We start from the raw sequence: 23,114 nt of genomic DNA, 5'->3' as shown, positions 1-23,114 counted from the left end.
CCTTACACAGGAGTTAGTTAATCATGGAATCAGGCCCTGGCAGGGACCCAAATTCTTAGTATAGTCTATTCATAGCTAACAGGACTTTAGAATCAGTAAGGGTTCATTGACCAAATCATCTCATCTCTTTTTGCTAGTGAGAAATGTTCTCAGTGCCTTCTTCAGGTCTTTAACTTGATTGTCAGCAGGGTACTACTTCCTTCTAGGCCAATAAGAAATCTAGGAGGCTGCATCTCAGAGGACTGAATTGGGAGAGGAGCTAGTATGTCACAAGAGAATTAGGGAATGCAGAATAAGATGGCCTAGTAGGTCTTATCTGCCAGCTCAAGTGGCCATTCCTGGATTTGTGTTTAGTGCCTAGGTGAATGAATGGCACTGTTGTACCCTGTCTCTTCCTCTTAGTGCCACTGTCCCTACAAATGGGCAATGGACTTTTTTCCCTTTCATCCAGTGTGTTGCTTTTCGATTAGGGAAAGCTATGCGTCACTAATTCTACATTTTTCACTTCAAAAGCCACGAATTTAGGCATGTCCAGTGTTAAAACCTCCTGTTTATGTAAAGGTACAATCCTGCTGGTTTAATCATTCATTTATCACATAATCAGCTTGCCCTAGGCTTTCATTGTCTCAATCAAGTCTAACGTAACAGGATGGCTCATACCTTGTAATGTCTAGGTTGGGTACAAGAGATGACTTTACAGGATATTCAGTCTCTGAATTGCCAAAGAATAACAGATACATTGTGTATAACACATAGACCACATTATTGAGTGGTCTTTAAAGGAATGTAGACATACACAGCTTAAAGAGGCTCTAACTTTTGATTGTCTCTAGGAAAAGAAACAGATAAACATCCCTCAAATACATTTATCTTTCCCACGTACAGTCATGCCTTCTTGAGTCTGAGCTGGAAGAGCCAGAGCGAGAGGGAAGCATTTTACCTTCATGGCTCAATACTTTTTTTCTTCATCTGTGTTAAGAATACTGACAGAGCAATTAGTACCAATAAAGTTGTGGCTTCAGGGAAGGAACCTGGCTTTGGAATTGAATTAAAAACTAACACTCCTGACACAGCTTAAAGTGAACTGGTGTTCTGTTTCCTGTTTAGAACTTGGATTTTGTCAAAAGGGGGCTCAGGTTAATTGTGTGGGGAAAACACAATGGCTAATGGAGAAGACTCCCTCTGTTCGGTGCTGAAAGCATGGCAAGTGCCATTTTTGTTCACAGCCCCACACTGTGAAAGTGTGATGGGAAGAGCAGGGATTTGGTACGACTAAGTCACTTACCTTCTCCAGAGCCTACCAACCTTGTCCGATAAGGCCTTGATTATAAACCCCGGTATATATGCCTACCTCCGGTATATTCTGCTTCTGTCTCTGGTATATTCTCTTGCACTCAGTGGCCTCTCAACAGTAAGGACCTGTGATCTGGGGACTCTCACAGTCTCTTTATGCACCCATCCAATCTGCTTCTGTCTTGTTGCTTCATTAGACACAGTATCTTTACCATCAATTCCTTCCCCCCTCTCCCACCTGACACTTCATCCAGGTGCTTGTCACATATACAGAACCCAGAAGCCCCAAGGTTCCCATTGCCTACAAGTGCCAAGTCCAACTCCTGACTTCAAAATTCACTGGTATGCTTCATGTGACTGTCTTCAATCCATTGTTTCTACTTGCCACGTACCCATCCTTTTAGTCAAGTGCAGCTGCTTCCCAGTATCACACTCCTCTCCAGCCCAACTGCAAGCCTACCTTCTCCTGGAACATTTCCACATGGAAGATATGGAAATTAAAACAACAGTTAATCATTCATTGCTCTAATGCATTTCCACCTAAATATTGGGTGCTAGGCCCAAGGGGTAATTTTTAGCCCTTAAATTACTTTATGTCTCTGCTATTCTTAGTACTAGTAATCCCTTCATCCTTCTTGAAACATTAGGTGATTTGAAGGTGTAAGAATGACTAAGACCATAGAGAGGTTATATAGATCAAGAAAGGATGACAAACAAGCTAAGTGCCCTGAGGAATTCCAACATTTGAAAATGTAAAACAGAAAGAGGAGTTTGCATTTCTGTATACCCAGTAGCAGCAAAAGTCTTCTTTACTTGCTGTTTCCAGTTCTTTTCCAATTCTCTTTTAAATCTTCATTTATGCTCTTGCCCCACTCCTCTATCAAAATTTCCCTTGTTTAAGAACTCTAGTGACCAGGGGCACCTGGGTGGCTCAGTCAGTTAAGTGTCCGACTCTTAGTTTCAGCTCAGGTCATGATCTCACAGTTGGTGAAATCGAGCCTACATCGTGCTCTGCACTGACAGCGTAGAGCCTGCTTGGGATCCTCTCTCTGTCCCTCCCCCACTCACGCTATCTCTGTCTCTCTCAAAATAAATAAACTTTAAGAAAAAAGAACACTAGTGACCTAAATCCAGTAGTTATTTCTCAGTTCTCTTCCTAATTGACCTAATAGCCATATGCAACACAGTTGATTACTCCTTAGTCATTGGTATACTTTCTTTACTTGGCTTTCAGGACACCACACTATTCGTTTTCCTCCCACTTCAGCTGATAGAGCTTCTACATGAAGAGGTTGCATTTGGAATCTACTGTCAAGTTAATAGTAAATGAGGAATAAATGGTGGAATATCATCTGCTATCTGTGTACAGGGACATGGGAAAGCACCCAGGAGCCAGAAAAAGAGTGATTTTTTCATTTTACTGTATCAGAACAGGCCAACCTCATTTTGTCTCCTAGGGCTGGGTTCTATAAAGAAAGTTAGAGAAAGTGGGTAAATTGAGAATTAATAAAAATTCACTAGTCTTCTGATTATTTCCAATCAGTTGGAATTACATTAAAATATATCTGACCCCTGCTGATTATCGAGGGGGCCTTCAGTCTTAGGCATCTAATAAAATCAACTCAAACACTTTGCAGTATGTAAATTCCGGCAAACCAGTTGAGTTATCTGTGATGCTCCTTTAAAAAGCAAGATGCAAGTGGTTTATAGGTTCTCCATGCCATCCCCTGCCTCATTTCTCAAAGATCAGCAGTGACTCTGATCTTAATGCTGATTGCCCCAACAGAGCTCCCCAGAGTAGGTGCTTAGTTGTAATTAGAATTGCTAGAAGTTCCTCCTTTTCCATTACCAGAAATTAAAGTTTTTTTTTACACTCTCAGTTATCTTGAATCATTTTACGTGAAGTTTTCTTCTTCTCTGTCCACAGTAGTGATTGGGTATTACAAGAGTTCAGCACATTACCTGATTAATAGGTGGACTTTGAATTTGCTCTCCTATGGAGTTGTCATTGCTGTGCCCAGATCACTGTATTTCAGTGGGATTAGTAAATCAGGCCCAGACAATAAAGTGCTTTGAGCTGTGAATTAAAGAATAAGTACTGTCTACTAAGGAAGATAGTACAGCCCATTGCCTTGTTTGGTGGCATACACCTAAATCTCAGTGAATGCTATCAAAGAGACTTTCTACATTTACCCAAGGAAAACAAATAAATCCCCAGCATTCTGGACGCTACTTAGTGGCTTTTATGCTTTCTTACTTAGCAGTTACCACAGAATAATCACAGCATCTAAATAGAGTGATGATTTCATCACAGAATTTTTGAATCCTACAAATGTAGTGAGAGGAAAGAGACTTTGTATTTTCTGTGCTATATGTAACTGCATCAGTAACCAGATATTCCTTAGAGTCTCTCAGTGGACCAAAAGGTAGACCTAACTAAGCAAACTTAAATAATATAAAAAGGTGAACATTTACTTCACAAAAAGATTCTTTACCATCAAATTCCTTAAATAGTAAACTTCAGAAGGATTCTGTAACAGGATTTTAGTCTAAAGCCCTTGATTTGAAAACATGGCTCTAACTGTAGGGGTGCTCTTGAAAATTTTTTACCTATATAGTCAGTGGCTAGATTGTGTTCCATGGTCAAAACCATATGTGTCTTCACAGCTATAGATTCCTCTATTGAGAAGAGTGATTCCTTCCCAAACCAAGCCTTATCTGAAGATTTGGCTAAAACAAGGAACTGGGAGTTTAGAAGTCCAGGTCTTAAGCTGCCATTCCGCCCCAGTCTTGTAGTAGTGCTTTAGAAAGCCCCAGATTGGTAATCAGAAAATCTGGATTCTATAACAGTGTATAATAATAACACTACAATAATGACCATTTGGGAGCCTATCAAGTGCTAGGCATTGTAGCACTTGCAATATAGACAGTAGATTATCAACTATCCTACAAAAATCCTTGTAAGGTAGAGGACAATATCCCAATTTTAAAGATGAAAGAATGAGGTACCCAGAGGATATGTAATTTTCAAAAGGTCATACAGTTACTAAGTTAAGGTTTAAATCCAGGTTTACCTGCTCCAAGTTCATATTCCTTCTCTTTCTATCCAATTTGGCGACCTTGAATGAGTCACCCAACCTCACTCAGCTAAGGTTTTTCTTTGTAATATGAGAAGTCTAGACCAAGCCATTGGTTTTCAATCCTAGCTACTATTAGAGTTGCCTGAGGAGCTTTAAAAAAATAATGCACAGACTATACCCCAGACTAATTAAATCATTCTTTGGAGTGAACACAGGAATTTTTTGTTTGGTTGACTCCCAAGTTGATTCTAATGTGCTGTTGGAGTTGAGAATCACTGGAACCATGATGTTAGAATCCTTTCATTTCTTAAGAACTCAGAAGTGGAAGTCTTAAGAGATTCTGGACCTCATTTCCCTTTTTTTTTTTGGCTAAAAACCACATTATTCCAGTGCCCATGACTAAGACATTTCAGATTCCTGCTCACTAGGTTATCTTCCTTTTCCCTTTAAATTTCTCCTATGGAACAAAAGACCAATACAGCGAGTTTTTGAAATTACAGATATTTTTTTTTATTAACAGAAACTTTATAAGTTCCCTGAATGCCTTTATCCCTTTTATTGACTAAATAGAGGGGAAGAGAGCATCATGAGAACCTGATTATTCTGAGCCACACTGATAAGACAGACAGTGGTAGCAAAGTGAGAAAGCTAGAGATGCGCATACTCAAGGAAGCTCCCAAATCATCTGCTTGCCAACTTGGATAAGTGTCAGGTGAAGACCTTGGCCTAATCTACAAGTGAGACTCATTTATTTTTGCATGGGAGCAGTAATCACTAGTTGAGCTCTCCAAATCTCGAGCTGGGAGAATTGTTGTGAAGAGCTGAATGGGAAGAATGGATTACACAAAATAAATCCTTGCAGATAACAAAACCAACACTAAAGAAACCCTTGACCATCATGCTTTGTTTTGTTGGGCTATGAACTGTAGAATTTTGTTTGGAAAATGCTTAGATACATATAAATAGCAACAAGGATCTAGCAGATCCAACAGGCTTTATGTGTAAGATGAGTGAGTAGAAAGCATATTTTTTTTTTAGCAGAGGGAGAATCATCTCATTACGTAGGTTTTTAATGACTCTCTATAGCCAAATTTATCTCACGTTAGTTAATGATTTCCCAGATGAGCTTACTTTCTCTGCTGTCTTTCATACTTCCCTCTAAATGCTGCACAATTGACTCTGGACCTCACCCCTCCAGCAAGGAATTTGAGGAAAGACTTGCTGGTATCAAAAGCAAAAAACCTAAAAAGGATGGTTTATAGTCTAGCTGACTTTGTCAGCCAAACCATTCTGACACTCATAAATATTTTTGTAAATGTTTACCCCATCATTGTCAAATTAATTCTGAAACAATTATTTCAGTAACCATGAACAGAGGGAATTTAGTAACTATCAACTGAATTAAACAACCTTTTTCTCAGGAACCTTGGTTCTGAGAATTCCTGAAAGTAAGAATTTAAAGTGAGTGGGATGTCCCCCCACTAACTGTCTTCTTAGCAAAAACAACTGAAAATTGGGCATAGCTGAGTTGTCACAACACAAGAACAGAATTAAAGAACTCTGGATGGGACAGGCAGATGGGTCTGAGTTTTTATCATTTGGATGTCATGGTCACCAAACCATTGAAGAAAATTATTTTCATGTGCTGTGGAGCAGAGATGAGCACCTTAGAGGCCACATGCTTCTGGCACTCTTAGGCAAAAGTCTGATTGGGGACAGTAGGGCTATCTCTGGGATATGTTAGATTTCTAAAAAGGTCTGTCCCAAGCAAACATTTTAATTTCAAATGCTTTTGCAATTCTGCTTAGATCTTCCACCTCCTGCAACTCGAGAACGCCCACCGGGATGCAAAACAGTATTTGTGGGTGGCCTGCCTGAAAATGGGACTGAGCAAATCATCGTGGAAGTGTTCGAACAGTGTGGAGAGATCATTGCTATTCGGAAGAGCAAAAAGAACTTTTGTCACATTCGCTTTGCTGAGGAGTACATGGTGGACAAAGCCCTCTATCTCTCTGGTAGGTGTTTAGTCATGAGCAGTGTGCCCACTGGGCACAACGCAGAGATTGGAGATCAGTGCATTTGTGGCAGATAAAATTTGGGCTTAATGGTATCCCCTCTTGCCTTCAGAAATGGAAAATGAATGTTTTCACCCAACTTCTTCCTTTAAAGTTCTTTGATAGTTCTCAATTGTATCCGTTGTCCAAAACTCCTTACTTGTAACATCTGAAGGCCTTGATGATCTGTCTTACTTCTCAGTACCATCCATCTCCCAGTTCTTCCCTCACATACCATGTCCTAAGCACACTAAGCTAATTGTAGTTCTCACAATGTGCCATGGTGTCTTATGTCTTTTCCTCTGACTACAATTACCTTTTCCATCCCACCTCCCATGCATACATTCTCACACCCCAAAGTTCCAGCTCAAGCATAACCTCTTCTGGAAAGCTTTCTCTGACTTCTCTCCCCACTGTGCCCCAGGCTGTTCTGGGCAGCCCCTCCTCAGCGCTTCCCTAGCACCCAGTGTTTCCTGCTAGCATGACACCTATAACACCAAGCTAGAACTGTCTCTTTCTGTATCTGTCTTCCTGACCAGAGTATGAACTCCTTAAGGGAAGGGACCATGTTTTATCTAACTTCAAATCCCCACTATCTAGCACATAATCTGGCACAAAAGCAAATGCCCAGAAATAGCTATGGAAGTCAGTTAGTTATCAAATATTTATTGACAGCTAGGCAGAATGCTAGGTTGCTAAGGATACAGCAAAGACCAAGATAGACAAACTTCCTGCCATCAGGGATATTACATTCTGGAGATGGTATAATATATATGTAAAAAATAATTAATATCAGGTACCAATAACTGCTATGAAGAAGATAAAAATAGCTAATGTGCCTAGCATTGTTAGGAAAGCAAGTCTTCCCTGTCATTTGAATTGAGATCTGAACAATATGAAGGGGATTGCCATGTGAACATCTGGGAGCTGAGCATTCCAAAATAAGAAAGAGCAAGTTACTGAGATGAAATGGACTTGGCATGTTTAAGTGAAAGAGACAAGGTTAACATGACTGGAACATTGTAAATGAGAGAGAGGCAGTGAAGGGAAATGAAGTCTGAGAGGTAAGAAATACCAAACCGTGTTGACCCTTATAATCTATAGTAATTAGTTTATTATTCTGGATGCAATGGGAAGTCATTGGAGGATTTTAAGTAGTAGAGTGACATAATCTGATATACATTTTAGAAATATCCCTTCTGTTTAAAGGACAGACTGAGGGGCATGGGCAAACGTAGTTACTAGAAGATAAGTCAGCCAACTGTAGCATTAGTCTAACCTAGAAGTGATAGAGTACAGATAGTAAGAACTACTTTGCCTAAAGTCTCTTATTCATGGTAAAAGTTCAAATTTGGGGAGACTGAGGCAAGGCATTACAATTGGAATGATTTCTGTTAAATACTATAAAGTGAAGCCCTTTGTTTTTGGGGTGGTTTCAAGATAAAGTTTCATGGTTGATCCTTTGCTTATTTTGAATTGGTATTGTTCTCTATGAAGCAGTGGGCAAATAAGACTAAAGGCAGAAGACAGGGTAATCTGAAAGGGCATAGAACAATTAACAACTTCCTTGCCTAAGAGTAATTGTTTGGAGGAACTGGGTCCAAGTGCTAGACATTTTGGGGTGGCAGAATCTTCATTCATATAACAGGCGCTTGTTGGACATCTCCTTTGTGTAAGCTATTGTGCTGAATGTTGTGCAGAGAAGAAAATGAGTAAAACCTAGTTTTTTCCCTTAATGAAGTTAGGGTTAGTAGGCAGTCATACATTTATTTGTTAAAGAAACATTCAGCACTAGGCATTTCTCAAGACACCAATAAAACATACTCAGTGCTAATAACAAGACTGAAAATAATGAGGGCTGAAGTATGGACAAAGCATTTGGGAAGTTCAGAGGAGAGAAGGGGATGGGGACAGAGAGAGAAAATGTCTAACTCTTGACCATGGGGGTATTGAGAAAGGTACCATTTGAACCAAGTCTTTGACAAAGAGAAAGCATTTTCATGTGGACAATGGGGCAGAGATACAGCAAAAGCAAAGGTACAAAAGTGGTAAGTTTTAGTGAACATTCAAGGAAACAAAGAGTAGTAGTTTGTGTACTGACTAGGCATGAAAGGAGAAGAGAAAACATCAGCTGTTAGCACACTTTGAAAGGTTTAACAGTTGGGTCTTTACACCTCGGGTAATAGGGAAATGTTGAAGGAAATTCTGAACAAGATAATTGTTTCTGAAGGATTAATCTGACATCTCTGTATAAAAATGGATTAGAGGAAAACAGAAAAAAAGTTGAAGGGAGATCAGTTAGATGCCTGTTGCAACAGGCAGAGAAAAGGTAATGTGTGTTTGAAGAAGTAGCCTAGTAACATGGGAAAGGAGAGGAGCATGCAGATGTAAAATATTCTTTTTTATTAATTAAAAAAAGTTTTAATTACAGTTGGTTAACATACAGTATTATATTAGTTTTAGATGTACAATATAATGATTCAACAATTCCATACATCATTATCATCACAAGTGCCCTCCTTAATCCCCATCACCTATTTCACCCATCCCCCCACCCATCTCACCTCTGGTAAACATTAGTTTGTTCTCTATAGTAAAGAGTCTCTTTCTTGGTTTGTATCTCTTTTTTCCCCCTTTGCCCATTACTTTGTTTCTTAAATTCCACATATGAGTGAAATTATATGGTATTTGTCTTTTTCTAATTGACTTATTTTGCTTAGCATAATACTCTCTAGCCCCATCCATGTCATTGCAAATGGCAGTATTTCGTTCTTTTTTATGACTGAATAATATTCCATTGTGTATATATACTACCTCTTCTTTATCCATTCATCTATCAGTGGACACTTGGGCTGCTTCCATAATTTGGCTATTGAGATGTAGAATACTCTTGTTACATTTGCTAAGTGCTGTAAAATCTAAATACTAAAGATTTGACAGCACTTAGGAATGATAATAGAGCATTCCACTATAGACTATTTTAATAAAAACTTAAAGGTCTTAAAAAAAACTCTGAACAGCTGTACATAAAAGATGGCATGCTGCTCAGGAGGTATCCATCTAAACATCATTGAAATCTCTCGGCAACAACCACCTCCTGGAAGCATTCTCAAGGCTGCCAGAGGAAAGGGGATTGCAATCAGTGATGTGAAAATAGCTAAATTTTGCCCTTTAAATTTTAACTTGCTCCCTGAAAGCTCATAAGTGCTAGAAATCTCCTGAATTGCTTGGCTTTTCTCCCACATTATAAAAGGAAGAGATTAAAACAAACAAAAATCCTTTAGAAAAGGGGCTACATTTCTACATTCTGTAGAAATAACCACTTTTTTTCTATTGGAGTTTGAGCATCTTTGGGAGCTGCCAGTGTGCACGGTGCACCAACCTCATAGCATCACGGTATCTGTCATGTGTTTACACCAAGCTTTTGTATCATCCTCTCATTTGATCCTATCCATGATCCTGGAAAAATAGCCACGGTAATCATTAATAACCAATTTTCTGATGGCTCAGATGATCAAATAAGATGACTGAGTGTGAAAGTGCATTGTCAGTTGTAAAGGGCCCTAGCAGAATGTGCTTATTTGGAATGCATTTATTCTTCTTTCAAAAACTAATGTGTAGCAGTTTGAATGTTAATGGACATTATTCTTTATAACAGCTTTATTGAAGTATAATAATTGACATACAATGAATTTCACATATTTCAAAACTACAATTTGGTATTATTGACACAGACATACATCTGTGAAACCATCACAACAATCAAAATAACGGACATGTCCACTTCTCCCAAAAGCTTCCTTCATACCCCATTTGTGATCCCTTCTTCCTACCCCTCCCCTCTTCTCTCCCCAGGCAACTACCGGTCTATTGTCTGTCAGATTAGTGTGCATTTTCTAGAAATTCATATAAATGGAATCATATATTATGTATACTCTTCCTTGGTATAGATTCAAATTTCCATTTGGTATCATTTTCCTGTGCTTGAATTTTCTTTAACATTTGTTATGGTGCGAGTCTGCTCCTGATGTATGTATCAACAATAATTTATTCCGCCTTTCTTTTTGAAAGATATGTTGTCTGGATGTAGAACTCTAGGTGGACAGTTTTTTTTCCTTATGTTACTTCATTTTTTTCTTGCTTGTATTGTTCTCAATAAGAAATATGATGTTATCTTTTTGTTTCTCTGCACATAATGTGTCATGTCTATGGCAGCTTTTAAGATATTCTCTTTATTATTGATGTTGAGAAATTTGATTATTATGTGCCTGGTATAATATCCTTCATGTTTCTTGTGCATGAGTTTCATTGAAATTCTTAGAACTCTGAGTTTTCATTAAATTTGGAAAGTTTTCTACCCTTATTTCTTCAAATATTTTTTTTCTATTCCCTCACCTCTCTCCAGTCAAGGTCCCAGTTGGGCTGTATTAGGCCCCTTGAAGTTGTTCCAAGCTTACTACTACTCTGTTCATTTTCTTACAGTCCTTTTTCTCTGCATTTCATGTCGAATAGCTTATATTGCTGTGTCTTCAAGTTCATTAATCTTTTCTTCTACAGTGTCTGATTTGCCATTGCTTCTATTCAGTGAATTTTTTTCAACTCAGACATTGTACTTTAAATCTCTAGAAATTTGACTTTTTTGTCTTTTGTGTTTCTAATTAATATGGTTAAACTTTAACTTCTTCAGCATATGAAATCCAATTATAATAGTTATTTTTGTATCCTTGTATATTAATTATATTATGTGTATCACCTCTGGGTCTGTTTTGATTGGATGAGTTTTTAAATGTTTCTTATGATTTTCCTCATTTTTTGAATATTGGATAATTTTTTATTGGATACCAAACATTGTGAATTTTACCATACTGGGTGCCAGATATTTTTCATTCCTGTAAATATTCTTGAACTTTGTTCTGGGATGCAATTAAGTAACTTGGAAAGTCTTTTATCCTTTTAGGTCTTGTTTTTTTAAGTTTTGTTCAGCAACACCAAAGCAGGATTTAGTCTAGGGCTCATTTTTCTCCACTAACTAAGGCAAACCCCTTCTGACTACTCTACTCAATAATCTATGAATTATTCATTTTTTTTCTGCTCTGGCTGGTGGAGAGAGGAACTTTTCCCAGCCCTGTGTAAGCTCCAGGGATTGTTACCTCTAATACACAGGTAGTTTACACACACACACACACACACACACACACACACACACACACATCACTATGCAGCTAAAGAATAGTGGAGGACCCTCTGCAGATCTCTGAAGATCTCTGAAGTTGTTTCTCTGTATAGCTTTCTTCTTTCTAGTACTCTGCCATACAAACTCTGTCTTCCGTAGTCTCCCTGGATTCCTAGTTCAATTTCCTCAACTCAAGGAGATCACCATACTTTGACTGAGTTCCCCTCCCTGTGCTGAGAATTCCAAGTAGGCCCCATGCTACAAACTCAGAGCCTGACGCAAGGCTCGAACCCATGAACCGTGAGATCATGACCTGTAAGGCTCATTCATAATACCATTACCCATTGACCCTCCCTCTTACCTCTGAGGTAAGGTGGCAGATGGAGGAATAGAACTCCTATGAGCAAGATTGACCCAACCCATAGAATAATAAACTGTTATCAGAAATGAAACTACAATCCAAGTCTTTTGATGGTTCACCTTGCTAGTTAGTAGTGGGAAGAGAATTATGTGGTCACTTGAAACTGCTGCATCTATATCTGAAACACTGAACTTGGAAAAGTACTTACCGTTGCTCACCCACTGAGCTGCTCTTGTACCCCTCTCCCTCCCTCTGTGCATTTAGGTTACCGCATTCGCCTGGGATCTAGCACTGACAAGAAGGACACAGGCCGGCTCCACGTTGATTTTGCACAGGCTCGAGATGACCTGTATGAGTGGGAATGCAAACAGCGCATGCTAGCAAGGGAGGAGCGCCACCGTAGAAGGATGGAAGAAGAAAGATTGCGCCCACCATCCCCACCCCCAGTGGTCCACTATTCAGATCACGAATGCAGCATTGTTGCTGAAAAACTAAAAGGTATAGAAAGCACTTGAGCTTTGTGATTAAAAGAACTCTTTCCTTTGGGGAAACTTAATAAATACATTTGTACCATTGGCAGTTATCCTTTGAATTTCCCACTAATGGGTTCTAAGCATTTCTTATGTTGTAGTCTTCCAGATAGAGAGCTGTACCCAGTAACTGAAGAACTAGAAAATTTGTCTCTCACACCTGTGTCTCTGCTCCTCCACTGTCTCAAGGGATGGCGATTTTCTCTCCACACATAAAATGACTAGGATGAAACACATTTTTCCTGCCTTTGTGCATCAGAGAATTTTAGCTGTGATTCATGACTTGGGACCTGTAAGCATCCCATTTCATTGTAGATAGCAAGTTAGTTTTGAATTCTAAATCAGAACAATATAACCTGATGTAACCCTGGAAAACTCTGGTAAAATTCCCTTTTTACAGATGAGAAAATGGAGGCCCAGAGAGTGGTCACAGTGTACATTCTTAGATGACTCAAAGACTTAGCTACCACAACCAAAAGAGGACTTCTTTAATCACTTAAAATGGCCAACTTACTTCACATGGGGACCATGGAGACTTTGAGACATGCTAAATGGGACAATTCTCCCTTTAGTTTTTATTCCTGTTACCCTGCTTGACTCTCAGAGCCATTATTCTAATTTAACATTAATCATCCTGTCTGGTCTCCTGTGTTAGTAGTTCAAATCCAGTCTCCCTCATTCTCCAACTTTGGCTGATTTTATTGGATGAATGCTGGTGTCCCATTGATCTTATTGATGATACCAACCCAGCTCTAATGGCATGAATTTTCCCTGCTTCTTGTGCTCTGGACTCAGCAAGATGTTGCTAATTCCACTTTCCAAATAGGTCTCACTCACCAAACTTGTTTGCAACATATAGCCTCAGGGATTCACACATTTATGAAATCCTTTGTTTGGATTGATTTTGTCTTCACATAAGAAAAAAGAAGATATATACGCATACAGACACAGAGATAATGATACATTTTGAAAAGCTAGAAAGGCTGAAAGCATTGGTAAAAAAAAAAAAAAGGAATGTTTATATAACACCAAACAAGTCAGTCTGAATTTGTTTTAAAGAATGAGTTTGCTGATTGTGTAGAGTTCATGCAGAAAATGAGCATCAAACGTAAGACTGTATGCAAGTAATGAAATAAAAACCTGCTCTCAAGGGGAGGCTTACCTCTCATTATATGTCTGCACTGAAAAATGGCAAGAGGCAAGAAATTCAGATTGCAGTGAGAGCTATTTCCACTGGACATGAGGGTTCCTGGCCAGAGAGGCATGTGGAGCCCCAGAACAGGCCTTCAATGGGATGCTAATGGATTCTCTCTCTCAGGAGCCTTTAACAACAGAATATACTAAGTGTCTATCTCAGGCAGCTGGACCAGAAGCTTTGGATAAGCTGTACTACTATTTTAACATCAGAGAATAACTCCTGACCAGCTGCAGAAATCTACTTGGAGGGTTCCTCAGGCAAGAGAATCAGGATGTGGAGAAATGTAGAAATAGAATGAATTACGTCAAAATAGATTGGCTGGAACTGAGTGAAAAGCCTGGAGCTGTGGATTGAATGCAGGAGTGATGCTATAAAAGGTCAAAAATGTAAGTGTTTATACCTAAAGAACTACCCATTTAACTCTTTCTTAAAGCTCCTACCAACACTAATTTCATGGATCCAGGACAAAGTAACTATCAAATTCAAGTTACACTCAAGACACAAGTTTACTTTTCTTTATTAAAAAAACAGGAGTGTAGAATTCTGAAGTTCTCTCATTGCTAATTTGCATATTACACACAGGGAACACACATACAGAGAGGTTAAGAAATTTGCAACATGTGAAAACTATATCAGTAAAGAACACTTTAAAAAAGAAACAATTCTCTTTCTGAAAATTCTTCATAAGCTACAACCAATCTGACCACTTTTTGAGTCTTTTGTTCTTTCAGTTGGCCTACCTGTCTGCTGCCCAGGTGCACACATATGCACACAGAGCTCCTTATTCAGCAGTTCATTTAACAACCACTTCCAAAATGCCATGGTGGCCTCCTTGCCAGCATGTTGGGTAGATAGAGACGTAGTTACTTTTAATGATTTGAAAAATCTCTTTTTTTTTTTCAGATGATTCCAAATTCTCAGAGGCTGTACAGACCTTGCTCACCTGGATTGAACGAGGAGAAGTGAACCGCCGCAGTGCCAACAACTTCTACTCTATGATCCAGTCAGCCAACAGCCATGTTCGCCGCCTAGTGAATGAGAAAGCTGCCCATGAGAAAGACATGGAAGAAGCGAAGGAGAAATTTAAACAGGCCCTTTCTGGAATTCTCATTCAATGTGAGTGGAAGTCAGAGTTCTGTGGAAGGGTGAAAGGGCACTTCACTTAGGCACCATTTTCTCCACACGGAGCCAGGCCTGCAATGCCATCCTGTGTCAAAGGACAAGGATCTCTTCTTCACTGCCTTGTGTTCTCCTTCTGTTGCCCAATGCCTGAGCTCCAGTTTAATGGGATTCATGTGGACACCTCCTATGTTCATTTTTTCTGGTGTATCTCCTTCAGCTCCTTAGAAACACTGACAGCTAGGCCACAATCCCATGCTTTTATTCTTGCTTGTTCTCAAAGTAAGTTATAAGCAGCTCCAGACCTCAGTGGAAAGTTGGGTATTTCATCGCTAAAGTTAGAATACAGCATCAGCATTTGTAAGCTTCTCTGCTTCAGATTCACATCGTTATCATATGTTTTTCAGGTACTACATTGCAGTGAAAGTGTAATTATGTTTCCCAGGGTGATTGAATAAAAGTCAAATTTGCTACTTCTACTTGTTGTTGTTGTTTCTTGTTCTTGTTCTTGTTCTTGTTCTTGTTCTTGTTCTTCTTCTTCTTCTTCTTCTTCTTCTTCTTCTTCTTCTTCTTCTCCTTCTTCTTTTTCTTCTCCTTGTCCTCCTCCTCCTCCTCTTTCTTCTCCTTCTCCTCCTCCTCCTTCTTCTCCTTCTCCTCCTCCTCCTCCTCCTCCTCCTCCTCCTCCTTCTTCTTCTTCTTCTTCTTCTTCTTCTTCTTCTTCTTCTTCTTCATTGTCATCTTCTTCTTCTTCACTGGATGTTATTGACACTGGGTTGGATGGGAAGCCACCAAAATGGTCATTTTCAAAAAGAAGTACTACTCCAAACCTTTCTGTGGTCCATTAAATGAGACAGATCAGAAAAATTCCCAAGTGATATTTTTAGTGCAACATACTATAAAATTATGCACTCACATCTTTTGAGTGAGGAACTCTATTCACCTTAAGAATAAGGGTATAGTTTTATGATTTGGCTTTAAAATTTTTTTAATGTTTATTTTTGAGAGAGAGACAGACAGAGTGTGAGTGGGGTGGGGTAGGGTAGAGAGAGAGGGAGACACAGAATCTGAAGCAGGCTCCAGGCTCTGAGCTATCTGGCCAGAGCCTGATGCGGGGCTCAAACCCACAAACCGTGAGATCATGACCTGAGCTGTAGTCAGACACTTAACCAACTGAGCCACCCAGACGTCCCATGATTTGGCTTTTAAACAATTAAGGCCCACTCTTTTCATATTTGATTTCCCATACTTGACTCATACATAATTAGGATTAAGGAAGAGTTCTTTAATTTTCCATTTTTGTTTTGAAAATATATATGGACATAGAATCTAGGTAGAGAAAGGCACATGTTTTTAGGATTTCAAAATAAATAGAAAAAAAAGAGCAGCAAGCATCATGGGATTATAAATCATTAAATCATTACTAGACAGGGCATAAGCTGGGCTGTAAAGAAAAAAATAACACTTCTGGATTTTCTTACTGTGAATACCCACCCAGGAAGAGGCTCTTTTCCTTCTTTTCCTTCCCCCCCCCAAAAAAAGTCGTATCTAAGGTTCCCTTCTGTTGAAATGGTTAGGAAAAAGCACCAGAATATTTGTATACATTTCTCTGTTTGACATTTTAAGAGCCTCTGAAAAATGCTCTTTAGGACTGCACTTACACAGTATTCTCCCATAAAACTTATATTTCTCCAGTCAACAAGCCTATCTAGATAGACTTAAAATAGATTCCATTCATCTTAGGTTCTGATTTGATGCCTCTGGTTAAACATACCTGAGAATAATAAAAATATGGATTCTGTTGAAGTGAAGTATGCAGGCTCCTTTTGGAAGGCTAGTTTATGAAAGAAGCCCGTAGTCAAAAGGAGCTGTTACAGTTCTTCACTCTCTGCCATTCTGGGCTAGGCCATTAGTACTAAATCACATTCACTTCAACTCTTGCCTCTCCTGCCTGAATGAATACAGACTGCCTGTATTACAACTTTAGTCACTGGGGTGCCTGGGTGGCTCAGTCAGTTAAGCGTCCTACTTCAGCTCAGGTCACAATCCCATGCTTCACGGGTTTGAGCCCCGCATTGAGCTCTGAGCTGACAGCTCAGAGCCTGGAGCCTGCTTCAGATTCTGTGTCTCCCTCTCTCTCTTCCCCTCCCCTGCTTGCACTCTGTCTCTCTGTCTCCCAAAAATAAATAAACACTAAAAAAATGAAAAGAAAAACTTTAGTCACCATTTCACCCAAACCTTCTGGAGTTCCCTTTTGTCATTCTGTATACTGATGTCTCTGCCTTTGAGTCTTCCTTAAGATCATGATACCCCAACACACGTAACCTTTTCTGAGCACAACCATAACCTAGTGGTGTGATACAAGAAGATACAACAAAGCTGATGCTTCTCTTATTTCTTTTCTCCTCTCTTTTGCCATCCCTGGATGATACTCGGACCTGATTCAACTGCTGATCTGATGCTACAGTTGAACAGATAGTAGCTGTGTACCATTCTGCCTCCAAACAAAAGGCATGGGACCATTTCACAAAAGCCCAGCGTAAAAACATCAGCGTTTGGTGCAAACAAGCTGAGGTTGGTAACTTTTTACTCTGGTAGCCCCTCAGGGGGACAGTTTATTTCTTTAACAAGTTATTGATTTGGAGTTTAGTCAGAATTAAATAGTGCCAAGCTCCCATGGTCACAACAAAGGCTCTAATGAAACGCTGAGATATGCTCTATAGCCTGTCACTGTGACCAGACCACATGCTGCCAAACGGGTAATAAATGTGCACGTGTTGTCTTGAATGCATTGCACTGGATAGAAACCTTAGTAGTGAAAATGTAGCGGTGATCATTGTAAGTTTATTTGTCTAAGCTAGCTAGTCTCCGGTACACCAATAATTACTGACCTGTGCGTCTAGTGTTAGTAACATTAGGGCTGTCTTATATTTATTAGAGCATCTTGACAGTTGAGGCTTGAAGCTGCCTAGTGTTACATTGGAACATTGAAATTTCTGAGCTTCTTTTATCAAATCCACTCAGCCATCTTTATAGGTGGCAGCTTTAAAGGTAACAGAGGGCTCTGATTTCAGATTAAGGTTGACATGCAGCTATCTTCTTGTACTCAAATGACTTTTCACATAGAATAAGTCTGATGTGATTAGGTTGCTATTCTGAGTCCAAGATTAAAAACCAAGATGGGAGGTTTGTTTTCATGGATCTGCCTTTGGCATGGTGTTACCTATACTTCAAGTTCTTCTGTTCCTATGGGCAGCTTCCTTACCCAGCCCTGACACTTTTGATCTGTGTATGCAGCAACCTTTTCAACTTTGTTTCTGAGTCCTCTTTGCTAGTGTGGTACCAGTCCCATTATATCTATAAATGCAGGTTCTCATATTCCTTAATGTTTATGTAGCATTTGTAAGGCATTTACATTTTATAAAGCGCTTTCACGACAGTTGCCTCACCTATGTGAGCCTCCCAGTAGATGTGGTGCAATGGAAAGTACACTGGACCTGATGTCAGAGAATCCGGGTCTTAGCTATGACACATTGCAGCTGTGTGACTTTGACCAGGTTAGTCAGCTTCTCAGTCTCTATTTACTCACCTGTAAGTCAGAGATAATAAGGAAGCCAGTCTTGCAGGATTAAATGAGATAAAAGATGTGTAGAGTTTGAAAATGTAAATGCTATATAAATGGGAAATAGTATTTTTTCTGTTTATCATTAACAACTCTATAAGGGAGAATAAGTAGGTATGATTGCCATGTTTTACATGTGAGGAAACTGAGACAGAAATGTTAAGTGATATACACAAAATTACACAGCTAGTATGTGATCAATTCAAGACTAGAAATTCTTCTTCTCACTTGGAACATTAGTATAAACTGCCTTGCACTCTTGAATGAGTCATTTCATCTTTGTGGACCTCAATTTCCTAACCTATAAAATGAAGATATAAATCTATTCTTTCCATCTTTCATGAGAAAAATGACATAGTTTGTGTGGCAACAATTTGAAAGCTGTGAAGAGCATTTACAGGAAAATATGCCAAACCCTGTTCATAAACTGATAGTTTCTGAGCCATCAGTTCTGGCTCAGGAAAGGGATCTGGGAGTCACTGGGGAAAAACCCCTGAAGACATCAGGGCAGTGGATAAGTAGAGTCATACAAAGCTAGTAACGCTTTAATTGTTTTTAAAAAGAGAATTAGGAACAAAAAAGGGATCTGTTGTCTTACAGTGGCACAAAATGATTTTAGAATCCTAGGGATACTCAAAGTTGTCGAGCTTCAAACAAACAAAATTCAGCAGATGGTCTTTGCCCTCACAGAGCTAGAAGGGTAACGAAAGTGTTCAAGGGGGAGGAGTGGAGTTTAGTACCCTAAATTTAAAATACCCAAATTCTTTAGTTTGAATAGTTCAGAAGAATAAAGTTCGAGGGAAAATGCTCAATATGTCTTATAATTATAGAAAAGCTGTATTAATAAAAAAAAAGCTGTATTAAGTCTCTACCTTTTCTTCAATGTATATACACATGTATCTATTCTCAGGGTTGGAAGAAGCTGTCTGAACTGCCCCACCCATTTGCAGACAGCCCTGCCAATACACTATTATCTTTTCATAGGAGGAAGGGAGTCTCTGATTTGAGCACTGATTTGTTCAGACCACAACCCTCCTGTAAATGGGTTTGCAATAAGATATTTCCATTAATATTATTCATCAAGGCTCTTTGTAGTTATATCAAGCCTACCTATCTGGTGGGTATATACTTGAGTTTAATTACCTTCTCAGTAAAGATAGCCAGTAAGCTGGAAAGTTCTCTGGGCCTGTAGAGAATGAGAGCTATATACCCTATCACCTAATATTGTAGCACAGCTTCCTTGGTACACTGACGAGGATAAAGTACATAGCTAGCATGACTTGCCAAGAGCTACATGTTTTACGATGTATTTTATAGACTTGTGGAAACCCAGAAAAATGCTTCCTGCCTATTGGATTGGACTAAATTAATGTCCACCTGGAATACCTCAATCTTGATAAGTGAAACTACTGAGAGTGGAACATAGCTTATGACCTTCCTCAGGCATTGCATTTCCTAAACCTGAAAAGACCTCTTCTACTTTACATTGGTACCTCTTTAAATCATGGCTTTTTTTAACTTCTGCATATTTTAACTTGATAATAGGAAACTCTGAGAACTGAAAAGAGGTGTCCTGTAGAAAGTGACAACCATCCTCTTAAATTTGAGCTCTCTCTTAGCACCCCACTGAAAATCAGAGCATCTCAGTGACTTAAATAAACTAGACTGGCTTTTTCTTGGCCTGTGGATCAAAGCTACAACTCCTAAGTCATAGGTTTCATCAAGGTGGAAGCTTCTGACATTGAGCCTTTTTTACCAGTTGCCTTTGGGAATGACCTAGCCGGTAACCTCCTCATGTCACAAAGTACCTGCTCCTGTCTTAACTGTCATCGTACCACCAGCCAACAATGTCTTACTAGAGAGAGGTTATGGAGTAAGAAGAAAAAGTCCGCACCTTCAGGGAGCTTAGGCACTCACCTTAATAGCATATGCTGGGCATACTAGTTTGCTAATGAGTCTTTTTCATTGGTTTACTTTCCTGATTTGGATGTGTGTAAGGCTCCTGCAGATACAATTGGAAAGGGTAATAAGAGAAGGTTAAAGTCCCTTTCTTAACCAAAAGTTAGTGTCTGCAGTGACTTCACTGACAATTCTGTGTATTGTAGGAACTCTTTTTCTACAGAGCCATTTAAAACCTGCATGTTTCTCTCACTAAGAAGATTGCCTAGATTAGAAGCTAAACCTTGGATGATATCTAGAAACTAGAGCCATAGCAGTAGGCACTAGAATATACTCCCTTACATCCTCCCCAATATGAGATTTTATACCATCAGGCCAGAGAAAAAGGGACTTGATGATTGCTAACATTCTTATAAAATGAAATACTGTGATTGGTAAAATAATTTTCTCTATAGATTTCCAAGCCTACCATTCCAAACTCTGAAAAACTGTTTGTAAACAGATGGTTAAGTCATCTGCATACCCTTGTTTTAGTACCCATGTGTACTAACACTAGCTATTAGCTTTCAGCCACAAGAACACCTACTAACACAACTTGAATCAACCTAATTTTTATTTCCATGTGTATCATACAATAGTCATTGATTAACAACCTGTGTTTGTGCTTTGCTTCATTGAATTGAATGATATCTCAGATTCAAATTTCTACATAAGTGTAGAGGCTATCTGTTCCTTTCCATTCCTTCACTTGACCCCTTCCTCACCAAGTATCCTGTTAATGTTGAAAGTCTAGGTAAGTACAATTTTGTTACACAATTAATAAGGAACTTTGCTTTACTGAGAATCATGTTCTTATCATAAATCATAAGTAAGATGAATTTAAGTTCATATAACTTTTTGTGAAACTATATAGATACTTAATGTGCAATGACTGTGATTTGCTTACTTTATGATAAATTTAAAATGTCATCTGGTACAAAGGTGATTCTTTCCATGTATTTTCCTCTGTCTCTGGTTTCAATTTGATTTTATGTAAAAGTGTCTTCTCCATTGTGGAGCAGCGTGTGACTTTCTAAGTTACTTTTAAAACAGACTCAAAGCCATTGTAATGCATTTTTAGAAACCATTAACAATTTGCTGTTTAAATGAAAAATATCACAGGTCGACTGTGGGCAGGAGAATGGTATATAGAAAGTTTATGAGTGCTGTCTTCCCTTTTTTGATATAGTCTATCAGTGACATGGCCCAGTCAATCTCAGGTAGAGATTTACAAATGAAAACTTCTGGAAAATGTCTTTGCATGCCACTACCACTCTTTTGGTTTCAGCACTGGATTCAAATGTCAGGATGGGAAAGCGGGCAAATCTGGGAGGTATCTACTTCCCTTGCTGCCTCCACTTCAGTGGCTCAGAGCCCTCCTCCTACCTGCACCTATGAGCCAAGCTAGGTAGAGTGCCTTCCTTAGTCCTTCACTCCAAAGGCATTTGTTAGGGTCTGCTTCCCAAACTAGAGCTTTTTTGACCCAACAAGAAATAAAGAAAACAGGTATCTTTGTTATCAAGTGCTTTAATTATAAGGCTTCAAAGAAGTAAAAACCTACTTGCTTTATTTAGGGGTACTGCCATTTACCGAATGCTCCCCAGAAGTTTACCTTACTATGGTATCCTATAACCTCTGATGTTCTCTTTGCCTTTATCTCATTCATGTGACTTTGTATTGGGATATTTACAGAAGAGTAATGATACAGGGCTTAGTTTCTTTGTAGTTAAGGGGGACTGCCTAGTGGTTAGAAGGCTCTAAGCTCTGTCACTTTGCATGCCTTACTGAACAACTGAGAGCAAGCTTCCCCTTAGTTTTTCTTTCCCTCATTTCATTATCAGCTAAAGGAACTGGTAACTCTTGTTCCTGAAGTATTTTCAGGCATTGAGGTAAAAATCACCCATAGGTCTTTTTATTTCTGGAGATTTGTTGATGTGAAAGACCTCTAGATAAGCTGCATCACTTAGTTATTGAACTTTTTATACTTCTAAGAAAAGATTATGCTTTCTTGCCCAGCTGGAAGCAGAAAGATGTTTTGTGGGTGCTGAGCAGCTATTGGGCATGTCTTAGCTCTCAGTTAGATCTCCCTGCCCTGGGATATTTCCCTAGAAGGAACACAATTTACTCTTCTGAGAAACACAATAACTTTCCCAGAGTCAGATAACATGTTTGTGAATTGAGAGATGGTCTCTACTTACACCCACTGACAGGCTACATTTTTGTTAGGCAATGAGGAGAACCACAACTTTTCCTGATGCAGCAAGTTGTACAATATTCGAATTTGCCAGTGTCAGACCTCATTATAATCACCTTTCCAGTAACAGTTCTTTGATGATAACTGAAACCCAGACTCCCAAGACAGAATGAATTCTTAGAAATGAACAATTCCTTTATTCTCTATGCAATGAGTTTGAATAAGATGTAGCAAATCTCTCTCTTGACACAGCCCTTTAAAGTTCATTTTTCTCAAGCAAGTCATTATTTTCTTCTATTTTAAGCAAGGCCCCTGCAGCACCTGAGAGATGCTATGTTGGTATTTCTATTTTCTATTACTTCTATTTTTCTATTACCTCAACTACCAGTGATAATACTGAAGAGCTTACATTTTTAAAAGGTACTTTTATTTATCTTTGGTGAAAACCTATCTTGATATAGAAATTATTATTTTTCCTGGTACAAGAATAAAAAAGGAGGATATTAGTTGAGATAGCGATTAACAATAGCATTAATTATTAAGAAACCCATTTGA

The 23,114-nt window shown here is 38.9% G+C and overlaps 1 protein-coding gene across 11 annotated transcripts in view; it reads left to right on the top strand.

Moving 5' to 3' along the window:
- Positions 1–23,114, top strand: part of ENOX2 (ecto-NOX disulfide-thiol exchanger 2) — a 256,913-nt gene that overhangs the window by 207,503 nt on the left and 26,296 nt on the right. For all 11 annotated transcript variants that reach the window (XM_053201692.1, XM_027054214.2, XM_027054209.2 and 8 more), the window contains 4 exons: positions 6,182–6,388; positions 12,226–12,459; positions 14,593–14,805; positions 17,273–17,379. In XM_053201692.1, coding sequence (XP_053057667.1) covers positions 6,182–6,388; positions 12,226–12,459; positions 14,593–14,805; positions 17,273–17,379 — 761 coding nt within the window. The remainder of the gene's footprint in view (positions 1–6,181; positions 6,389–12,225; positions 12,460–14,592; positions 14,806–17,272; positions 17,380–23,114) is intronic.

The sequence above is a fragment of the Acinonyx jubatus genome, chromosome X, assembly GCF_027475565.1.
Source record: "Acinonyx jubatus isolate Ajub_Pintada_27869175 chromosome X, VMU_Ajub_asm_v1.0, whole genome shotgun sequence".
NCBI lineage: Eukaryota > Metazoa > Chordata > Mammalia > Carnivora > Felidae > Acinonyx > Acinonyx jubatus.
This window is presented reverse-complemented; position numbering and strand designations above follow the sequence as displayed.